We start from the raw sequence: 22,726 nt of genomic DNA, 5'->3' as shown, positions 1-22,726 counted from the left end.
GAATTGAGGCAGTTCTGAAGGCAAAAGGGGGTCCAACCCGTTACTAGCGTGGTGTACCTAATAAAGTGGCCGGTGAGTGTATATGTATGTATAAATCGCAGATTATGGAGGAAAAATAAAACAGAAAAAAACATGTAACATACAAATACAAACACCAACTCCAAGTTCAGAAATTCAAGCTCATTGTTCACAGTTCATATGGTTTAGAGTTAAGAGTTTGTGGCAATAATCCACAAAAATTGTGTTTTTAAAACAATGAGGCAACTCACCAATGAGTAGATGATAGAATGGTTTCAAGTTAATTAGTTGTAGAAGTCGCACAAGTTGTTTAGCAAACAACAAACAGCCACAGTGAGCAGCAGCACGAAACAGGAAGTAGTCACACTGGCTGCCCCGGAACTTAAATAGGGTGCAGCAGTAATGAGGGTCCGTGTCAGAGGTCAAACTCGGGTAACATGGGTTACACAAATGTTCCATTTGTTTACATGTAGAGGRTGGATTTAAAGAATGTTCTGCAGTCAGCCAATAGATGGCGCTCATCCAGCTTTTGATCCTCTCTCGAGCTAGAAGAAATGATGGCTGGTGTTAACGTGTTTTATTTTTAAAACTTTATGGGACTTCTCTAAAACTTTAAGCATCTCTTTTAGCGGTGCTTGGAAATAATGTGCACAACGTTTCGATGTTGTAGGCAAATTATTTTAGAATAATGACCTGCTTCTCTAAAGCTAAGGTTGTTCTGTGTACAGACTGTTGTAAACTGCTGGTCAGAGCTGACAGATAGACTCACACTGTTGCCACGGCTAACTAAAGCTAGTAGGACATGAGCACTTGCCTTCAGCAGCTGTACCAACAGCTGATAACTAACAGCTTTGGTCAAGCGCAGAGAGGAAATCATTTCAGGGGCTACAACCTGCCACAAAGCATGAATAGCTTATGTTGATGGGGCTGAACACTCGGTACAACACTGTCCTGGTYGAAACAATTGCCCACAGTAATGAAGCAGGCAGGTCTAAGTCTATTATCTGGTACTTGACTTCTTTATCACTTTTAATCTGTGAACAGGCACCCTGGTTGACTGTGAGAAAGCTGGGTGTCTTGGCTATTCCTGGAGGCAGTGTTGATGTTATTATGGTTCTCCAAAGGAAAACCACGTGTGTAGACTCACCTCTGGCTCAAGGTTCAGGTCCACTTTGAGAGGCAGCAAATCTTAGGGGTTTGACATTTCCTCAYTTACTTTTCTGACTTTTACTTTGAAAGGGTTTTTTAAAAAGAAAAAGCTCATTACGTTAAAAGACAGGTGATTGTTACTTGTGGAAATAAGCTCGTTTGGAGGGTAATGGCTCCTTTATTCATTTATACACTGCTCAAAAAAATAAAGGGAACACTACTGCTCAAAAAAATAAAGGGAACACTACTGCTCAAAAAAATAAAGGGAACACTTAAACAACGCAGCTAAGTCCAAGTAAATCAAACTTTTGTGAAGCACATTCAACTCTGTACAGAACAAAGTACTCAATGCGAATATTTCATTGATTAAGATCGGGAGTTAGCGTGCGTTGTTTAAGTGTTCCCATTATTTTTTTGAGCAGTGTATATTGTTTTTTCTTTCATATATAATAACATGACATTATTTTCTTACCTATTTTTTAACTAATCAGTTATTTTCACTCTAGTGTCTTAGTGTCTGCTCATAACTGTACTCGTGCTTAATGCTCCTTTACCCTCCCCACCAACACCTCATGCTGCATTTCTGTTCTCTTGTATTCCACCTGCCACCCCCACCCCCCCCTCTACTTCCGCAGTGCCAGACTCTGTCAAGCTCGACCCCACTCCTCCACCTGCCCCCACCAGCCCCGGTGCCACCCCATCCGCAGCCCCGTGCAGTGGAAATGGCAAGCGCGCCCCCTCTGGATGCCAGCCGCAGACTTTGCTCCAGCAGCGCTACCCACCCCGAGAGGTACCTCCACGCTTCCGCCAGCAGGAGCAGAAGCAGCTGTTAAAGAGGGGCCAGCCTCTGCCCTCCGGGACCCCGCCGCCTCTCCTCGCCACGGGACATCCCAACACTAGTGAATCTGCAGCAGCAACAGTAGCCACAAACTCATCTCCATCCCGCTCCTCCTCCTCCTCCTCCTCAGCCAGCTTGCCCACAGGTCAGCCTAGACACTCAGTTGGCAAGTCACCATCTCCTGTTTCCTTTCTCTGTGCATGCTTAAAGAAATGATGTATTATAAATATTGCAAAACCTTGCAAAGAGAAGCTTGGTGTTTGAAGAAAGGAGGTTTGTTCTGAAATACTTATTGACATTATTATCAGAGAATCAGATCAGTTTTATGTGCTTATAAAGCAGTGCAGAAGAATTAGCATCACAGGTGTTGCTGCCTACTGTTTATTTTTCACTTTGCCTGGCTGTGAGTTCGAACTGGGGATTGAAGGATTCTGAGGTAGAGGATGCAAAGTAAACACAGCTGGCTGTCTTTGCGACTTCATGTGTCTGTTTGAAATCCTTCCTGTTGCTTTTTGGAAGTTGTAAGTATTAATGGTCTGTTCTTTCCTGCTCAAGTGTTATCTGCTCTTTGTGGATGAAGATTATTTAGGACACTTATCTCAGAGCGGTACAATTGAATTCACCATAACTGTGTGTCAGGGCATCACCTAGCTGCCCTGATTCTGTTTGTTTGCAGATTTATCTCCATAGGAATGATATGTTTATCCTCTGCGCCTCACTTTCTCCTCCCTCTCATTAACGCCCTCATACTCGGCTCCTCTGAGCTTCAGTATTTCCTGCTTTTGGAGGAGGAGAAATACAGATTGAGCTAGTTGGCTCACTGCCGCTGTGGGGCTGAAAGAAGGAAAGAAAGAAGCAGAGAGCGAGTGTGGCAGAGGTCCAGGACCGTGGGTTGAAGTGACTCATGGCTTACGGTAAAAGCTGCTGCTTCTCACCGCCCCTCTCTGGCAGACCGGTTCGACTCTGCTTTTGCTCTCTGCGCGTCTTTGAACTGACAGACCGGACCTTTCGGACTAAAAGGCGGGCAGGAGGCCAGCCAGCTCCATAATCAAGGCAACTTATATCCACCCAAATGTTTTTGATGAGCACAGCGTTCTTTGTTCGTCTTTGACATCTTTGATGTCAGTTTTTTAAAATACACAGCATTTTTAAATAACTCACTGCAGTTAGTTTCGCCTCCATCATGCTTTTCTATCACACACCAGAGAGAACGATTGTCGCTCTCTTTCATGCCGTTTTCGTAAAAACACACAGGTTGCATTCAATACCCTCCTTCTCCTCTTCTCTCCATTCTCTGACTCCACCTCGCCTCTGTATTTCATTACCCAGTTACATGTGAATTCTCCTGAAAAGCAGACTTAAGAAATGTCTTGTGTGTTTGTGTTCAGTTGTGTGAGTGTACACAAACATTTCCTTCCTCTCTAGTCTGGTGCGTCTTTGCTCACCTTGGCTGTAAAGGCATGTAAATACTGGACTGGCTGGTGTGTTTTAATATCCCGGTTGATGCTGATGTTTTAGAGTCCATATTGATAAAAGGTATAACCTTTAGGGTAAAATAAAAACTGTCCTTATTAAAGCTATTTAGTGCTGTAACATAAGAAAATCACATTAGCCATAATTTGTTTCTCAAGTTGTCTGATTCAATACTCGACTTCTCTTTGATTGTTTAGATAAACTTGTGTAGAATTATTTTTGGAGATGATCGTAATCTTAGTGTTGGTGATGTTTTAAATGCCCTTTTTGTATTTTTAAAGCATCTTTAATGATACTTTGAACATAATTATTGACGTTTCACATACCGGCTGGGAGTCACAGACACATCAAAAAGGCACCTTGCTGTAAACAAGCCTTATTAAGTTAAGGAACTGTGCTGCTAATGCGCTAACAGCTTGTCTGTTGGAGGAGGAGTGTGTCCATGCACGATAGACTTGATGTGCTCTTTAAGTCTGCTGATGATGCTGTAAAAGAGCCTTGGGAATCCCCTCAAAGACGGCTGGGATGTCTTGTGCTGTGATTAAACATCAACTCTCTGTTAACCACAAATGTTCGACATTCGCTCTTGTTTTTTTTTTTTTTCATCTTGTCTGACTTGCTCTGTGCCTTTGCTCCTCTGGATTTCTCTGCAGCGCTCTCTTTCTCTGACGCACATGTTCTCCCTCCTCCACCTCCACTATACCAAAAAACACAGCTCGCACATATTCTTGTTGGCCCCAGGGTGGGCGGGATTAGTCAGGCTGTGCATTTTATATTCATGTCAATCTCCCCATTATTATAGTCTTATTCTGATGTTTCCTTTTTGCATGAGTAACAATCCAGATCCCGAGGCATTTTCATGCAGTGAAGGTATGAAAGAGGAAGCTATTTCAGGACTAGCATGCTGAAGACAGGCCTTGACCTGGTTTATTCTTCAGAGAATGAGGATACTGAAAGGGAAACATGACATCCAGATGCCTTCGTTAGGTTTTAGRCGTTACATTAGAATAAATGCCAATCCAACAAACAATTTCTGTTATATACTTGAGTAAAATCCCTGATGTGACAACTGTGATGAACAAAGCAACAAAATGCACATGCTGTCAGCTCTTTGAATGAATCTCAGAGCATTATAATGAACTCTTAAGTGCTACATGTACTCAGGCATATGCAAATTCTTATAGTTTTCTATTTTTCCTTTTATTTTCTTGTGAAAGCACACTATGATGCTACATGTCTCCATCTTAGTCATATTTTTAAATTTACGTGACACACATTTTTACTCATGCAATAGTGAATAAATAGTTTCATCTTTCACCTCATTGTAGTGTAGGTGTTTCAGAATGCTCTGTAGKTCTTATTGCCAGTTTACAACCACTGGAACAGAGATGCTGTATCACAATCCWGCTTCGTTTTAGCTGCCAACCTCAATCACAATTAAATTTTCAACCCATTCATGGCGTAATTGGAATAGTTAATGTGCTATGTGGATTGTTTTTGATGTTCATTTAGGATGAAGTCAGCATTAAAAGACTAGATTTTAAGTACCGTTTACATCTGCTGCTGTATTTTTATTTTTTTTATTTTTTTTATCATGTATCTGATCACAAACAGAATGAAGAGGTAGCACATTCCTGGGGAGGTGTGTGTGGGTTTTATTGAAGAGCACGATCATCTGCCTGGGCAGCATGCATTGTCAGCTCTATGCCATCCAGTCTCTCTGCCCCTCTGGGACTTCATTAAACCCAGGATCAGTACAGCTGAGGCCCAGACAGTCCTTCTAGATCATTTCCTACCATTTCCCAACATCCATCTCTGTCCTTCATTTATTATTATTTTTATTTTTTGTCCCCCACCTCTTTTTTTCTCCTTTGGATGTCTCCCACGTTCTATTTCCAGTCCCTTTATTTCTATACGTGGACATTCTCAGCTTCTAGCAGGACAGATATCAGTTATTTTGATCAATATTATAATCACGATTATTGAAAACAAATCAACAAATGTGTCTACTAAATATGTGATGAAATTGTGAATTGATTGAAGAAAAGTCAAATTTGTTGGAACAAGGACAAAAAACTTCTGACAAGTTATATATCATTCAGTTTTTTTTAATGGATCAAGTCTGTCTAGTTTTTGTGCACGTTATGAATAATACATATTATTTAATAAAAAGCTCTGATAGGGAGTAAATCTGCCGATCTGTTTTATTAGTCGTACAGTATGCGTGTTAACCTTCATTCTCAGATGTAATCGTAGATAAACTGTGTCCATGACCTGATCGTGCATTAGATCCTCGCAGCAGAAGGACAAGAGGCTGAACCTCAGCCATAATAGGACTCTGTTCTCTCCCAAACATTGACTTATTGTTGTGTTGTGAGGGTGCTGGGATAATTAGTAAACAATAGCGGCCTTGATCCAGGGGGGGCTGCAGATTTTTTTATTTTATTTATTTTTTACTAAGCTTCATGTCTTTCCTGCCCTCTTGTCTTTGCCTACTACCTTGTGGGTGCTTTTATTTTTAAGTAGATTGTTTGCAGACCTCTGTCTCAGCTATGTTAGTTGTTATAATAATGAAATGTGAGCAGATCAGTAGCTTCTCAACATGTGCATACTTTATGTCTAGACTGCATCCCAGTAAAGGGATTTGTTCCTTTCCAAAGCATTCTTTGTGTTCACCGTGTTTCTCGTTTCAAGGGCAAAAAAACAGGCGATTGTCATTTGATCTGATCGTACAGTAGTACGTATTAGGGTTGGGCAATATTGGCAAAGAAATTAATCCCGATTAATTGTGTTATTTAGCCGATAACGATTAATTTGACGATTAATCCCCTGGAGTCCCTCATATTCTAGTCACATGACCAATTTAGTGGGAAAGATTTGCCCTTCATAAAAATCTGTTCCAAATTGTGTCAAAATTACTTCAGGCAGAATTGTAAATTGTGTTGATAGATAAATTACAGAACTTTTTTTTTTAAATATTCATCGTATTTTAAGCAGAGAGGAGCAACGAGTGCACTCTGCCCGGTGACATTAATCGTATTAATCATCAAGTGCCAAAAAGTAATCGATTAATGTTTTTCTGACGATTAATTGCACACGATACGATTATGCCCAACCCTAGTACCTATCTTTTATTAAATATACTCAAATGTGAGGAAATTGCATACTTTTAAACAGATTCCCTTTGTGGCTGCAGTGCTAATTGTAGATGGGTCTAAATATTTGGAAAGACCTAAATTAATGAAAAGAGGTTTGTGGAGTTACGCYTCCTCTTTTTTTATGTTTTGTTTTACTCCGTGCCTTGCGTAATGAAAGTCTCCAGACTCCCCCATTTCTTTTAAGCACCAGCATTCCCTCCCCCATCTAAGCCTCGTTTCACTGCTTTTCCAGAAAGGGAGAATATCCTCCGTCAGGACAGGAATAGATCGTGATATAAATAAAACCAGAAGGAGGCAATAGATAGGAGAGGACAGACCCAGCCAAAGCTATGTTGGTGGGAGGGACAAAGCAAGACGGGCGAGGAAGGAAGGGAGGTGTGGAGGAGGTGGGATGGGGGTTGTTTCATGCCGCGCAAGAGCTGTGCAACTTCTTGGCAGCATTTCAGAAATGAGCCTCAGAAGCTTGGCGAGCCGAGCAGACATATTGAGACAAGGATGGTGGCTGCGTTGCACAAAACCTAGCTTTCTGCAGAATGGTTGGGAGGCACCTCTCCACAGGTATTTCATTACCATGTTGCACCTCTCCCCTCCTGTCTTCTGTTTCTGTGTTTTGCTCTTTTTGCTGTCCTTTCTGCGCTGTTTTGGCAGCTTATATTTACATTTTGTGTAAATGAATACTTTTCAGCAMTTAAGCTGCAGTGACAGTGTTTTGCCAGTTTGCAGTGCTGAGTTCCTACACTTTGTGTTTATCAATACGGGTGAGACTTGTGCCTTTGAAGCAATTGTGGAGACACAGGCAGCAGAGAGAGGCTTTTTGGCTCTTATTCAGCACTGAGAAAATGGCGGTCCTGCACTTTACAGCAGAGAGAGAGACGTTACAGACGACAGTGCTGTGTGTCAGAAACACAGTGCCCTCTTTTTTTTGTTCTCACTCCCTGCTCGCACTGTGTACTCTCTCCCTTCTATGTAGAGGCAAGTGTTGTGGTGATATTGAAAACATGGGGTGGCACACAAATGCTGTCACTTCCCTAATGTAGTTATGACATAGACACTACATTTGCATACAAACAGTGTGTCCATGTGAGGGGCCATGTAAACAACGACTGCAGTATGAGAGAGCGGAAATAAGACTGCTTGTTTTATCAGTGTTGTGTTCTGTTATTGGACATTTTTTCACTTTCTAAAGCTCTAAAACAAACAGACTAAAGCTTTACTTTGTTAGAGCAGTTGCATGGAATGATATTGAAAAGACTGGCTTCCCTGGACTGTTGTAGAGCTGTAATGTATTTTTGCTTAATGTTAATTTAAGATCATGGCTGTAGCAGCTACGAAGTAACAGGCTAGGGATGAGCCAGCTGCATGACTCTTGTCACTGATTATGTGTAATTTGGTACTCAAACATGAGAGCGTTTCTGGGTTGACACGCTGACCCAGGAAGATTTGGTGTTTAGCTATTTGAACAACTGTTTTGTGTATGTGATAAAGCCATAWATTATTTTAATTGCTTTGCTAAACATTTTTAAATATAGCACAGACTCCACTAGATTCACTTTAAACTTTATCTACAGAATGTAATTGAATAGTATGTAATCATTAAAGGAGCATTTAGTTTATTTTTTATTGCAGAATAAGTCCTTTGTGTCCTTTTTCTGTCCAACAAATTTTAGCGTAGTGCCTGACCATTTAAAAAATGTATTGAGTTTTATTATTTCTGAAAGGTCTTTGATTAAATAAATATAACTAGTTTTGTGTCAACAGAACGGACAACCTGACGACAAAAAACAATCCGGAATTTGATCTTTTAGCACTTTATTAGCAATCTGTTACAAAGACACAAATTTTTTCCAATTATCTTAGTTGAGTGTATGAAAAATACCAAAGAAAACATTTTGCTACATAAAATAGTAATTTAAAACAAACAAAATGATTCTCAATGAGCTGTTACTTGAAACCTATAGTGGATTATCAACTGAAGGATGGTGCATCTTGTTGGGTCTTTGCTGGAATTTTGTCCCGTTTCTTAAAGACATAATTTTCAGATTATGTTCACCTGTTATATATTTTATGTTTAGTTTTYTTTTTGCCCTCTACTGGTTCATTTTACTTGACACTAGGGCTGCCACAAAAGATTATTTTAATAATCGATTAATCACCGATTATTTATTCGATTAGTCGACTAATCGGATCATACGTTAATTGAATATAAAACATACAGCTTATCACATCAGAATACAGCTGCTATTGTATAACCATCGTTAGATTTTAGCTATATGCTAACTAAAAATAATTACTGTGGAAGGCAAGCTCTGTTCTGCAGAAATTGCACAGGTTTCTCTTTCATTTTCTTAAAATGATCCCACACTTTTGAGTTCCGTTGCTGGGTAGCCATGATACCAGAGCCTGTCTGTATAATGTCTTGTGACGTCCACGGCCTACCCCAGTTACCACTACTGTGCATGTGTGTCAAGGACAGAAAGGCAGATGTGGCAGTGGACGGTGTCAAAGCAGTTTGGAGAGAAAAACAAAGTAAAGAACAACAACAAAAAAAGAAAACAATCTATTATTAATTTAGTCATCGATTATTTTAATAATCGATTAGTCGTCGATTAGTCTATTAATCGTGGCAGCCCTACTTGACACAAACTGACCATATTGCCCTGGTAAAATACAAGTCGGTACAAGACAAAATWATTAAAAAAGCAGTCAAAATTTAAAGAAAACTGAAAGAGCTTCAGATAACCTAAAGAACTGTTGATCAAGGTTACTCTAAAAGACTTGCAAACATTTGTGGATGTTTAATTTTTGTTTTGGTTAGTGTAAACTTTAGTGTTGTGTATAAGTAAGCACCTCCATGAAAGTATGTGCATAGGTCTTTTTAAAGTAGTGTAATAATGTTTGTTAGTTCTGCCTTATTGACCAAGTTTTTATTTACTTATACTCATTTGATTTTTTGTTTCCTTTTTCTTACCTAGAACTGCCCCCACAGAGTGGCCAAGAAGCCCAGTATGATAACCCCTCTTGGGGACATCTGCCAGCCAATAGAAGTGCCACAAGTGCTGCATCTTCCACCAATCTCAGTGGCTGGGATAAACTGATCATTGACCAGAAGGACACAGAGGCTTGGCCCTCTATAACCCTCAGCCAAAGCCAGGCCCCTCCAAAAGGATGCCCTTTGGACACTGACCCTGGTCACCTGACCAGCAGCAGCAGTAGTACAAGCAGTAGTTGTAGTACAGTGAGTATGGCCACGGGGGCCAACGGTCAGACAGGCCACTTTCCTGCCAACCACCTTAGCAGCAAAGCCAACAGTGGGCCTAGCCCTGCCAATCATACTGGAACCAGCATGCTTTCTAGCCAGGTTACAACCAATCGTGGTTGGGGCTCTGGACCTGGACCTTCTCATTGCCCCTCCCAATCCTCAGTGGGGAATGAAGMGAAGTGTGACAGCCCAGTGGGAGGAGGAAGCAGAGGCTGGGGTTCCTCTTCATCATCCTCCGCTAGCAACTTTAACTTGAACCTTAACCCCAGTGCTAACCCATCTGCCTGGCCCATGTTGGGACACGATGGGGGAGGCAGCTCAGGGGGAGCCAACACCATTTCATCTCCTCAAACTACAACCAACCTCTGTAATCCTCCTGGCCTCCCACCAACTCAGACCAGCACCTGTTCTGGAGCCAACACTAACAGCAAGTCCTCTGGTATTGGCAGCGCATGGGGTAACATAATGGCTTCTGATGTGTCAGAGTCACACCCCACCCCATCCACGAATGTGTCTTTCAGTTCAGAACCTCAGAACCTTAAAACTGATGGACCAAATCAGACTCAAAAGCAGGAGCCTCCCAGCCCAATCCGAAAATTGCCTGGATGGGGCAGTGCACCTGCAGGCATGAGTCCTATAGGACAGCCACCGCCAGGAGGTTCACAGGTCAATGGAGAAGATGATAACTCTTTATGGGGTAACAGTGGCAACTCAAAACCAACTTCATCAAAGGAGGGACCTGGCTGGGATACAGCCTGGGGCCATGGAGGAGGTGGACCAGGGAACTCAGGAGGCTGGGGTGAACAGTCTAGTGGAGACTGGGGGAAGCAGCATAGTGAAGAGACCCAGGGAAGCTGGGATGCACCCAGCTCTCCTCCCCAGGATTCACAAGGTAATCATTGGAGCAGAGCTGTGAGCACAACTGGTGCCAGTGAAGGTAGCAGTGACAGCATAGATGGATATTCCAGACGAAGAGACCACCCATCRAGAGATAAACCAGTTCCTGTTCTCCCTGCCCAGGAGCTAGACCCTAGGGTTCTGTGTAACACTGGTTGGGGACAGACTCCTGTGCGCCAGCACACCACCTGGGACATGGATGATACTAAAAGAAAGAATGATGTTGGGACTGAATCCTGGGGATCTGGTCCATCTACTTCAAGTGAAGCGCAGGGACCCTCAAACACCAACACAGGCCCTTCTCAGAGGACTGACAGTGGGAATAAAAATGATGTGCCTGGTTCTCAGGGAGCTTCTGGTTGGGGTGGAAGCGTAGCTGCTACACACCTGCCGGGCTCTGGTTGGGGAGATATATCCAACAATGTTAAGCACCCGGTTGGACATGGAAGTTGGGTGAACTCTTCATCAGGAGGCACTACCAACAATATACCCAAGAATGGTGGTCAGTCCTGGGGAGAGGAAAAATCAGCAGGGTGGGAGGATTCTCAAAGCAAGTCAACACCCCAGGGCTGGGGAGAACAACCCAAAACATCCCACTCCTGGGGCAATAGTGGTGCAAGCAATACAGGGGATTGGAATGAACCAGAAGAGAGCAAGAAGACTTCCACAAACCCCGATTGGGAAGGAGAATCTGGAAACTGGAAGGAAAATCAAAGAGACTGGGGGAGGTCGACTTCAGGACCGGGGATGTCTGGAGCTGGAGGAAGTGGGGGCTGGGGTGAGTCAACGCCCCAGCGTCCCTGTGGTCCTCCTCAGGGCTGGATGGGCAAGCCTCAAGATGGGCCCAGCAGTAACAGCAGTGGCGGAGCGGCCATGGGCTCTTGGGGTGGCTCAAACTCAGTGAAGCAGGGTGCAGGATGGGGTGGTGGTAAACCAGAGTCCTCAAATGAGCCTACTGGCTGGGAGGAGCCATCTCCACCATCAATCCGGCGTAAAATGGAGATAGATGATGGGACGTCTGCTTGGGGTGACCCAGGTACCTACAATAAGGCCGTCAATTTATGGGATAGGAACAATTCAGGAAAGACCCAGGCTAAAGTTACCACAGGAGGAAGTAATCCCTCAGCATCCAACAATAACCACCCKCACTCTCACAATCATTCTTATCATGGGCCGCCTGCACCTTTACAGAATCATAGCCAAAACACTCAAAACCCATGTCCCACCAGTGGGCCTATGGATCCTTCAGTGCAACACCAGTCTGGGCAAACGCACATCAGAGGTCCACTGATGGCTCAAGGTAATGACTTTATTTTATTTTATTTTATTTTATTTTATTTTATTTTATTTTATTTTATTTTATTGTGTCAATTAACAAAGTTGCTCAGGTTGACTGGCTTATTATTCCTTGATTACTTTCAAAATATTTCAAAATTTAAAAGATATTTTACTATTCCATCTCATGCAGTTTAAGCTAAATTATTATTATTTTTTTTTTATATGCTCAGAGTTAAGGTGCCAAACATGAAGGCTGTTTAGGTAGTTTGTYCAGTGCACTATTAAGCTCCAAGCTGTTGATCCACTTAAGGTAAAATCTTGACCTAGTTTGCTCTCTTCGGATTTGCATTTGATCGACTCTTTAGATCAGTTAGACTGTGCCAGCTCTGTCCTTTCAATAGGCTTCTCACATTTCACAACACTGGGTACAACTGTGTGTGTGTGGAGGTGGAGTTGGGGGGTGGTAATCCTGGCAGCCCGACATGGGTACCGAAAGGAAGAACAAAAATGCTGTTTACAACGCGKCTCGTGAAAATACTGATTTGCCACCAACAGTTTGAGACAGATCGGAAGTGTGCGATTAAATGGAAGCTACCATCTGTCAGTAGTTTAGGGGAGGAGGTGGAGCCAGCTCCTAGGCACCAAAAGAGAGCAGATGCCCCCTGCAGTTCCTCATTAGACCCTGCATGCACTTTCTGTGTTAGGCTTGGACAGAATCTCAATGCAGATTTTTCTTTTTGTTTAGAGTGTATAAAACAATGAAGAATATATACAGTTTCTTACTAATGTGGGGATAAAATGACTGTTGCGTCTTGTGCTTCTTTAAATGATTATAACTTTTCAATCCAGAACCAGTTGACTGTAACTTTGGAGCAGCCTGTAGGACTTGACCTTTCCCTGGAGGAAGAGCTTAGCTAAGTCTGGCATTACAGCAGGCGTAGCAGCAGCTCCGTGCCTCTCATGCCAAAAGAGACTAGTGTGCGCCAGATCTTAAATGGGGACCTCCTCCCTTTACCAACAGCCCTGCTCAGCCAAGACCAGTTTTCTTTCTCCCTGTGTGACTGGCACCACACACTGATAATTTCCAAATAGTCACATTTAACATTCAGTTTAAATAAATGAATTGGAAACAAAAAACTAATTAAAAGTGATCATAATTCATCTTTTTGGAATGTCTGATAATGTGTGGCCCACAAATTTAGCAAAGCGTTGGTTCAGAATGTGAAATGTTTCATGAAATTTCCAGTTATTTTGGATTAACTGACTGTTAAAAGAAGTCTAAACTGTTGCTTTAAAAGTTTCTAATGTTTTTTAAGAAGTTTGATGTTATATGTTGCATAAATTATCTGTTGTAAGTTTCAAACATTTTATATAATTTGAAACATTGTAATTTCCAGATAATTGTATAAAAAAAGCTGGATTAATTCTGATTTTCATTGTTTATGAAAATTCTTTTCTGTGCTTATGTTGAATGACTCCAAGTGTTTCGTGAAGCATTCCTCTACTATTTCAAACAAGGCATTTAGAAAATGATATAAAATTTTTTGTACTAGTGGCAGCCCTTTTGTGTGTGATGTYTTCTCAAAATAAAAAGGTTTATAAATGTGTTGCGATGTTAATTTTGCACACTGACAAGTTGTTATCCTCGTGTCCTCAAGGTTGGGGAGATCTACCGAGCTCCCACACCAAATCAGAAAACTCCTGGGGGGAACCTGCACCCTCTCCGGTCAGCGTAGATAATGGCACGTCTGCCTGGGGCAAACCGAGTGGAAGCTCTGGTGGCTGGGGAGACGGCAACCCAGACAACTATCGCAGGAGCAACCCAACAATGACCACTGCTTCCTGCAAACCTGGTAAACAAATCCTGAATATTTAATCAGCAAGTAATAATGGTACCACGTTTTTGCTCCTATTTCYGTGTTTTTCTCCATATGAGTCAAATCAAGGACAATATGACACCAGGGAAGCCCTTTAAYTTCTACCAGTAGATTTACACTGACCCCTGGTGGCTGTAAGATTTGTACTTTTTAAATTTATGCTGCTGGTAGTTATTTTATCTGACCGAATTCTTCTCTTTTTTTTTTTTTTAGTAAGTCTTAGTTTAAGAACTTTAAAGTCAACGARTTTGCATTTGGTGACATGTCTCATTTTATGTTGCTAAATCTGTAAGACTCTAGTTTTTCTGTTTGTTTTTTAAGCTTTTTTTGTTTTGTTTTTGTCGAAAAAATACTACTTTTTTCCCCCATATTTACAAAAAAATCTAAGGAAATTTAAAATGTTAATGAGTGGGTTGTCGTACAATTTGTTAAGCATTTTTATAAATTCACATTACATTATTAACTGTGATCCTCTAAGTTAATTTATCATATTGCATCTAAAGGTTTTGTGCTTCTGGTTTAAACACCTAAAATGTTCTGAAAAATGTAGAAACATGCACAATGTGTGTCGTTATTATTATTATTTTTCACTTAAGGTAAACTCTTCATGGTCTGTAAATATGCTTTTGCCGTGTTTTCCAGCCGCCAAACCTATGCAAGATGGATGGGGAGGAGGAGGGGGAGGGGGAGGTGAAGAGCTCAGCCTGTCAGGGGGTCAGTGGGATGCTGAGGAGGGAGACGTGTGGAACAGCACCGCCTCCCAGGAGAGCAACGCTTCATGTAACTCCTGGGGCAACGCATCCAAAAAAGCCCCTCAGAAGGTCTGAAGCTTTTAATCACARAGTCAGCATGCGCCGTTACTTTGTCCTTACACTGTTCAACTACAGAACAGGAATGAGTTTGTTGACATGTCTGCCTCATTTCAGCTGGTTAGTAAGGAGATTTTATCATCTCATAAGTATTTTTTAATATAAATTGGTACAATGTTGGGTGGTGACTTGAACACCTTTACATCTCTGTATGTTTTGTATCTGATTTACAGTTTGTGCATGTTAAGATTCATCCATTCTGTGTGGTTCTAGTGACGTCTGCCAACCTCAGGCTATAAGAAAATATTAATTTATTTCTTATTTTGGCTCAAAACTCATAGAGGAACACATAGATAATGTAATCCAGTTTAATGTATGCGCACAGGGGCAACGCGACTTCTACTAATAACACGTTCTGGCCTTAAAGAAATCTATTCTAGTCAAATATGTAACCAGTCAAATCCCACTGAGATCACAGATCTCGTCTGAAGGCAGCCTAAGCGTGCATATGTTTGTGTTGAATAATGTTTGGATAAACATGTTGGCATGTATTTGAAAGAATTTGGCTTCATTTGAACTAACAGATTTTTTTATTTTCTACTACATTTTCTGATTGAATGAGCCTTTGCTTTTGTTTGATAATGAAAATTCACAGTGAAATGTTTGTTTGTATTCAAATCGCCTCCCTCACCTCCATCAGGTGAAAGTCCCCGGGAAGCAGGAAGATGCCTGGATCATGAAACATCTCATCAAACAGCTGACAGACATGGGCTTCCCTGTGAGTTCATTGTACTTTATTTTTGTCCCTGATCAGATGAGTTTATCACGTATTAATTTAGTGTTTTCACATTGTATGAATCAGTTCCCTTTAAAAACTGGTTGTCAAAATTTGGCACATTAATAAAGTTTTAAATTTGTCTTTATTGTTGCATTGCTTTGTTTTCAGAGGGATCCAGCAGAGGAGGCTTTGAAAAGCAACAACATGAACTTGGATCAGGCCATGAGTGCCCTGTTGGAGAAGAAGACCGAGCTGGACAAGCGTGGGATGGGGATCGGRGGCCACGACTTCAACAACGGGCTCATCAACAAGCCCATGAGCTGCCCTCGGCCTCCGCTTCTTTCCAAAGACCCCTCAGCAGATCCTCGTTTGCCCTTCATCGATAAGGTGACGCATTCAGTAAAGCACACAAAACAGCTTTTTAGTGTGGCGTATCATTATTTGCTACGCGGGAAGCAATAACTGGCATTCTGTGTTTGGCAGCAGATGCAGAGTGGAATGTTTGGCGGCAGTGGAGCAGCACAAGCCCGGGCCATGCAGCAGCCGCAGCCGCAGCCGCCTCCTCAGCCACCAGTGCTGCCTCTCAGCTCCTCTCAYCCTAGTCTACGTGCTCAAGTGCCTCAGTTTCTCTCCCCTCAGGTACTCTCATGCTCACCTAATTCACTGACACACGTGTTGCCGAATTTATCCGTCYCTTCATGAGCAGATTAGTAGGCAAGCAACTGAATTAACGCAACAATAAATATTTAAATTTGAGATTGTTTTGTTTTTAATTACCATGACAAGCGGACTTATCAACAGACATTAAGTGTTTCTTGTTATCCACCCACAGGTTCAAGCACAGCTCTTACAGTTTGCAGCAAAAAACATTGGTCTGAATCCTGCACTTTTAACCTCACCAATAAACCCTCAACATATGACCCTTCTGAATCAACTTTACCAGCTGCAACTGGTGAGTATTTTAGCACCGTTTTATTAAATAAACTCAATTTTATTTAGAGATCGACTGATACAGGTTTTTTAAGACCGATACTGATTATTAATAGGGTGTTGACCCGCACCAACAGAAGGGTTCATATTACCCCGATTCTAAAATCACTCCATTGGCTCCCAGTGGTTTTTTTTTTAAGTTTAAAATCCTGGTGCTAACGTTTAAAGCTCTTCATGGTCAGGCTCCCTTATATATTAAAGCCCTGTTGTGTCCGTTTTTACCCTCTGGAGGGCTGAGGTCATCAGATCAGAATCTTCTAATGYTCCCCTTCACTCATTTTAAGGGGATCTAGAGGTGATCGCTCCTTCCAGGCCGTCGCTCCAAGGCTCTGGAACGATCTTCCACTCTCAATACGTGTACTTGATTCTGTGGTTGCTTTGAAGAGCAAACTTAAAACTTTCCTTTTTTATAAAGACTTTTAACAATTCCCGTGTGTTGTCTGTTTCTTAGCATTTGTTTTATGATGTTGTTGATGTTTAATTTTGCACCTTTGTAAAGCACTTTGTGACCCTCTATGTCTGTGAAAGGTGCTATATGAACCTTTACTTACTTAGACATCAGTCTACCAATCCCTGACATGTGCTGCTGTTTTTTTGTTGGTTGGGCCGATTCTTGAAGCCAATATTGCTTTTTTTTCTTTTTTCCATTTACATGATAAAAATTACATAATGCTAACAAATGTTGCATAAGTCTGAATTTAAGCAAAAAAAGAAACCTTTACAAAACAAACAAAAAGCATATTAACAATGGATAGGAAACAATGTAGGAACACTTAAATATATAAGAATAAAAACAAACAATCTTAAGTTAAGATTGTTTTTATTGTTTTGGCGAATGCATGCGCATATCAGCTGGTAATGATACAAGAAAAATAAACACAAATATCAGCTGTCCAATYTATCGGTTGACCTCTAAATTTATTCTCAGAATAACAAACTTGGTTATAATAAAAAAAAATAATGCATTAGTCTTATATTGCACTTGTCTAGACACTAAAGACACTTCAAAGTTTTTCATGCATTATTTATTCATTCACACACTGATGGTGGTAAGCTACATTGTAGCTAAAGCTGCCTTGGGGCAGACTGACAGAGGCGGGGCTGCCATGCACCTGCGCCACCGGACCCTCTGACCACCATCAGCAGGCAAGGCAGGTGAAGCGTCTTGCCCAAGGGCACAACGACTGAGACTGATTGAACCCACTGGTTGCAGGACGACTCTCTCTAACCCCCTCAGCCACAGCTGCCCTAAAAATATCGTATTAAGTAGTTTTAAATTGGCTTTAGTTTTTTTATTTCATAGTTTCAAAAGCATGCAGGTTTTCTTTTTAGTATTAGACCTTAACAAACAGTGAAATCTTTTGACATTTGACTCCTCCTCGTTCTTTGTACACAGACGTACCAGCGTTTACAAATTCAGCAGCAGATGTTGCAGGCACAGCGCAATGTTTCTGGCCCCATTCGACAACAAGAGCAGCAAGTAAGTGTCCCTCTTCATATTTATTCTTTGCATTTTTCTGCTCTTTTCTCTGACGATTAAGATAATAAAACAAAAAAGAATCAGACATTTATCAATATCTGATACAGTTTAGCATCAAATGTTTGCCATYTATTTGTAACACTTGGACTGGATTTGTTGTGTTGTTGTCCCAGGTTGCACGTACAATCAATAACATGCAGCAGCAGATCCAACAGCACCAGCGTCAGCTGGCCCAGGCCCTACTGATGAAACAGCAGCAACAGCAGCAGACCCCCTCCCACTCGGGTCTGCACCCTGGTGGAGCCAAATCCACCCTGGARACATTTCCAGGTCACCCCCAGACTCCAGGCCTCCCCGACCTGCAGACCAAAGAGCCACAGTCCTCTCCCAACACCTACAACCCCTACGCTCTCTGTGAGTGCAGATACCATGTTCTTGTGAATACGCAATAAGAGATGGGATTATTTTTTTAACCATTTGTAACTTCTYTCCTCAGCTGGACTGAATCCAAACATGAATCCGAACTGTATGGATGTAGGCAGTCTTCCTTTGAAAGACCCACCCCAGCCCCAGTCACGGCTGTCACAGTGGACACACCCCAACTCCATCGAAAGCCTTTCTGGAAACTCCTCTCCTCTTGAGCCCAACTTAGGGAAGCATGGTGAGTCCAAACAAAGAAAACAACAACAACACAGCCACAGACCAGGTTCCTTGATTTTACAAAGAGATGCATCACTTCTCAGATTAATATTTGATTTGATTCAAAGTTATAAATGTGACCAAGGATTAATTATGCTTTATTAAAATGCAGATGTTTGAAGCAGAATGAGTGAATACCAATGATTAAAGCTTAGATTTGTGTCCTCCAGTAGGTGGCACATTTGTACAGTATATTAATGTGGAAGTGGGGATTTAGTTACTAATATTACAACATCAGAATGTTGTACAATACAATTTTGAACACTTGATTGACTAAATTCTTACCAGTTCTGTTATRAATAAATAGACGTGAACAAATGAAACAAGTTTAAATCTAAGGCTTGGTGGTTCATGCTGCAGTCTTGTAATTCTGAGGCTGCAGGTTTGAGTTCAGGTTGCATCAGGCTTTGGTAAAGACATTTCTCCTGACAATCTTGGGCCGTTGGCTTCATACAGCTGCTCTGCTGTCAGAAATTTGGGTTTCAATTTTGATAAAATGTTTAAATTGGACAGGCAGATAAACTCAGTGGTTAAATCGAGTCTTTTCCAACTAAGACTTAAGCTGGTTTCCCACCAAACGCGTTTGGAGCAGCCAAAATGCTCCTGCCGCATGCGTTTGGCTGCTTGTCAACAGCTGTCCYTTCACACCGAACGCGTCTAAAGACGCGCAATGGGAGGAGCGTCTTTGTTCTTTTTRRYGTCGGTTGACGTTTGAAATAAAGATAAAATAAATAAAATAGCTTTGCWTTATTTACTAAAGAGCAAGCAAACGTTGCGCACAGAGCAGATAATTAATTCACCAGATATTAGAGGCGCTCTGTCAGACTTTTTAAAATTTTTTATTTTTTATTTTCAGACGGGGACCAGACTGTCTTTAATGACGGGTGAAATAAAGATCAAATAAATAAAATGGCTTTGCATTATTTACTAAAGAGCAAGCGAATGTTGCGCACAGCAGATAATTAATTCACCAGATAATTTAGAGACGCTCTCACGGACTTTTTTATTATTATTTTTTTTCAGACCGGCACCAGACTAGAGGCTGAAGAGGGAGGAGGGTCTTGGTTTTTTTCCAGTCTGTCTTTAATGACTGGTGAAATAAAGATAAAATTAATACAATGGCTTTGTTTTATTTACTAAAGTTTCGACACCAGGAACTGCGAGCTGAGGGACTTTTTTGTTGTCCCGAGCTCAGCGAGCTGCTGCTGTCTCATCACATCGGTGCTGATCTCTCCAGCTAGAACACCAACTGCAGACTGTCGATTTCAGCTAAAAAGGCTCCTGTCAGTCTGTGTCGGGTTCATGAAACCGTCACGTGAAAAAAAAATTCTCTCCCGATTGGTTGCTGCTGCGCGGCGAGCAGCCAAAGTTCAATTTGTTGAACTTTAGCAGCCGCTGCTTTGCAGCTCCCGCATGTGCGGAAAAATGCTCTACCGCATGTTGCGCGCTGCTCTCAACTGGCAAAATGTGCCGRTACGTGCTGCGCTGCTCTTAGATGRGCYTRCACCATAGACTTTGCATGTAAACRGGCTGCTTTGGCTACTCCAAACGRGTTTGGTGTGTACCCGGCTTTATTGCTAACGTGAAGRCATACCTCCCAAACAAAGACKTRGAGAAAGTGATTCATGCTCTCATTACAYCTCGTTTGGATWAWTGTAATTCTTTTTATGTTGYTTTAGATAAATCTTCTCTGCATCGATTACAAGTTGTCCAAAACGCAGCAGCTCATCTTTTAACAGGAACTAAAAAACATGAACACATATCCCCGGTTCTGGCTTCTCCATTGGCTTCCTGTTCATTTTAGCATAAATTTTAAGATTTCATTGCTTACTTTTAAAGCTTTAAAAGGTCTGGCCCCATCCTACCTGTGTGATCTCGTCAACATCCACACTTCAGATAGAGCACTTCGGTCATCCAACCAGTTCTTCTTTGATGTTCCTAGARCCAGGCTAAAGTTTAGAGGTGATCGGGCCTRTGCTGTCTCTGCCCCAAAACTCTGGAATGATTTACCTCTACGGACTGTTGAGACTTTTAAATATCTACTTAACTCACTWTTACTCCCTGGCCTTTCATTCTGGTAGAGTTTGAGATTCTTTTAATGTTTTCTGTATTTTAAATTGATTTTACTGTCTACATTTATGTGTTGCTCAATTGTTTTATTCATTTGGCTTAATTGTGAAGCACTTTGGCCAACTTCTGTTGTTTTTATGTGCTATATAAATAAAATTGACATTGACATCAGGAAGGACATCTGGCATAAAATATGCCATTTGCCATAATTTAAAAWTTTTTTTCTTTTCTTTTCTTAGGTGCCAATCTGGGCCCTCCGGGGAAGCCCCCTCAGATGGACGACTCATACAACCCCTACAACCTGATGTCCAGCTCAGAGTCTCCCACCAGCCCGCTTGTTCCTCCAGAGAGCTGGGGGCCGAGCAAGAACAGCAGTGACAAGATGACGAACGGGACCAACATCAACTGGCCTCCAGGTTTGGAGACTTAATGTTTTCATCAAACAGTCTGGATGTTTATAAGTCACGTTAATGTTTACTGTAAAGTATGACGCTCTGCTTTATTCCTCCTGCTTTGTAAAGTTTTACATCAAAGTAAATGAGAGAAACAAGGAACTAGAAACAAAACATTCAGTATATCTTATTACGTATTGTTTATTTCTTTATTTCAGAGTTTTGTCCTGGTGTACCCTGGAAGGGTCTACAGAATATAGACCCCGAGACTGACCCCAACGTGACTCCAGGCAGTGTCCCCAGTGGACCCACCATCAACACCAACATCCAAGATGTCAACCGCTACCTACTGCGGGACAGGAGTGGAGGTAAGACCCAGCGATCTGTTCCAGGAGATGTTTTCATCTATTGTCAAAGTGTTTCACTCCCAGAACAACAACTAGTTCCCTTYGTTGGAAAAGAACCACAGTAATGAACTGTTACACGCCTGCAARGATAACAAGCCACTTTGTGCAGCGGCTGCTGTCGGAGAATCCTGCTTCTTTATTCTTTTGTTCTTCGTTTTCCTACTTTTAACTTCTGTTGTGTTCATTGTCACTCAGTTGAATTTCTTCAAAGTGATCGCATCATCATTTGTAGTATGTTTCTATTTTCTTTACTCCGTTTTCTCTCTGCCGCTTCTTTTCTTTTTTTATTGTTCTTGTCTGTTTGTGTTGCCGGCATCTGTTTAGGCTCCTCTCCCACTTCATGTCAGAGCGAGGCTCTGCCTCCGTCCACTGATTGGCCAGTCAGTGCCTACACTAGCTCGTTCAGTCTTTCGTCCCCAGAGATGGACGATGCAGGTACATGGTTTAAGTATCCCCCCACCCCCCGCCCCCCTTCCCTCCCCTTCACATTGCAGTGACTAAATCACTGCAGATCCTTTCCTTCGGTAGCTTAGGGCTCGGAGCTCAAAACAAACATTTCTCCTGCTTCATCCCAGTCACTGCGCCTGATCTCCATCTGAACTGTCCTTTGAGTTTTATATTTCATGCACACTCTCCCCCAGCAGCACTCATGTATCTCCTTTCTCCTTGTATGTRTGCTGGAATGTGTGAAACAGGAGAGCTTAGTTGGGTTTTTTTTCCTCAAGTTCATTTTAGAAAAGTTGTTTTTTATCCTGTGTCATAAACATGTTTCAAACACACCGTCTGCTCTCACTGTTTCCAAAGAGTCGTTTGAATGTAAAAGTTTTCTTTTTTTTAAGCCACTTCAGTAGAAAACAGAACTGAATGTTAATTTAGTTTCTTCATCATCAGTGACTTTTTTAATAGAAGAGAAGAAGAAAAAGAGAGAGAGATTAGATATATGAAATATAAATCAAGACAACACACCTGACATCTGTCTGCACACCTGCAAAAATGGAGAAAACAAAAACACAGCAACAAATAACGTGTACATCATAGTAATTATAACTTTGCTGAAATATATACATACATACATACACAATGTGTAAATATGTACAGTGGTTTGCAAAAGTATTCATACCCCTTGAACTTTTCCATATTTTGTCACATTACAA

General features: G+C 41.6%; 1 protein-coding gene across 4 annotated transcripts in view; it reads left to right on the top strand.

Annotated features, from left to right (window-relative positions):
• Nucleotides 1–1,802: 1,802 nt before the first annotated feature.
• Nucleotides 1,803–22,726, top strand: part of tnrc6c1 (trinucleotide repeat containing adaptor 6C1) — a gene marked incomplete at its 5' end in the record, with an annotated part of 24,700 nt that continues 3,776 nt past the window's right edge. For 2 of the 4 annotated variants that reach the window (XM_014033044.1, XM_014033047.1), the window contains 14 exon segments: nucleotides 1,803–2,171; nucleotides 9,609–12,092; nucleotides 13,729–13,923; nucleotides 14,590–14,768; nucleotides 15,457–15,534; nucleotides 15,703–15,921; nucleotides 16,018–16,173; nucleotides 16,367–16,486; nucleotides 17,921–18,004; nucleotides 18,178–18,418; nucleotides 18,501–18,665; nucleotides 21,013–21,189; nucleotides 21,384–21,533; nucleotides 21,897–22,007. In XM_014033044.1, the coding sequence (XP_013888498.1) occupies nucleotides 1,803–2,171; nucleotides 9,609–12,092; nucleotides 13,729–13,923; nucleotides 14,590–14,768; nucleotides 15,457–15,534; nucleotides 15,703–15,921; nucleotides 16,018–16,173; nucleotides 16,367–16,486; nucleotides 17,921–18,004; nucleotides 18,178–18,418; nucleotides 18,501–18,665; nucleotides 21,013–21,189; nucleotides 21,384–21,533; nucleotides 21,897–22,007 (4,728 nt within the window). 4 annotated transcript variants of the gene reach the window in all.

This window comes from Austrofundulus limnaeus, unplaced genomic scaffold (genome assembly GCF_001266775.1).
Source record: "Austrofundulus limnaeus strain Quisiro unplaced genomic scaffold, Austrofundulus_limnaeus-1.0 Scaffold1607, whole genome shotgun sequence".
Taxonomy (NCBI): domain Eukaryota; kingdom Metazoa; phylum Chordata; class Actinopteri; order Cyprinodontiformes; family Rivulidae; genus Austrofundulus; species Austrofundulus limnaeus.
Note: the sequence above shows the minus strand (reverse complement) of the source record. Positions and strands in the feature narration are given on the sequence as shown.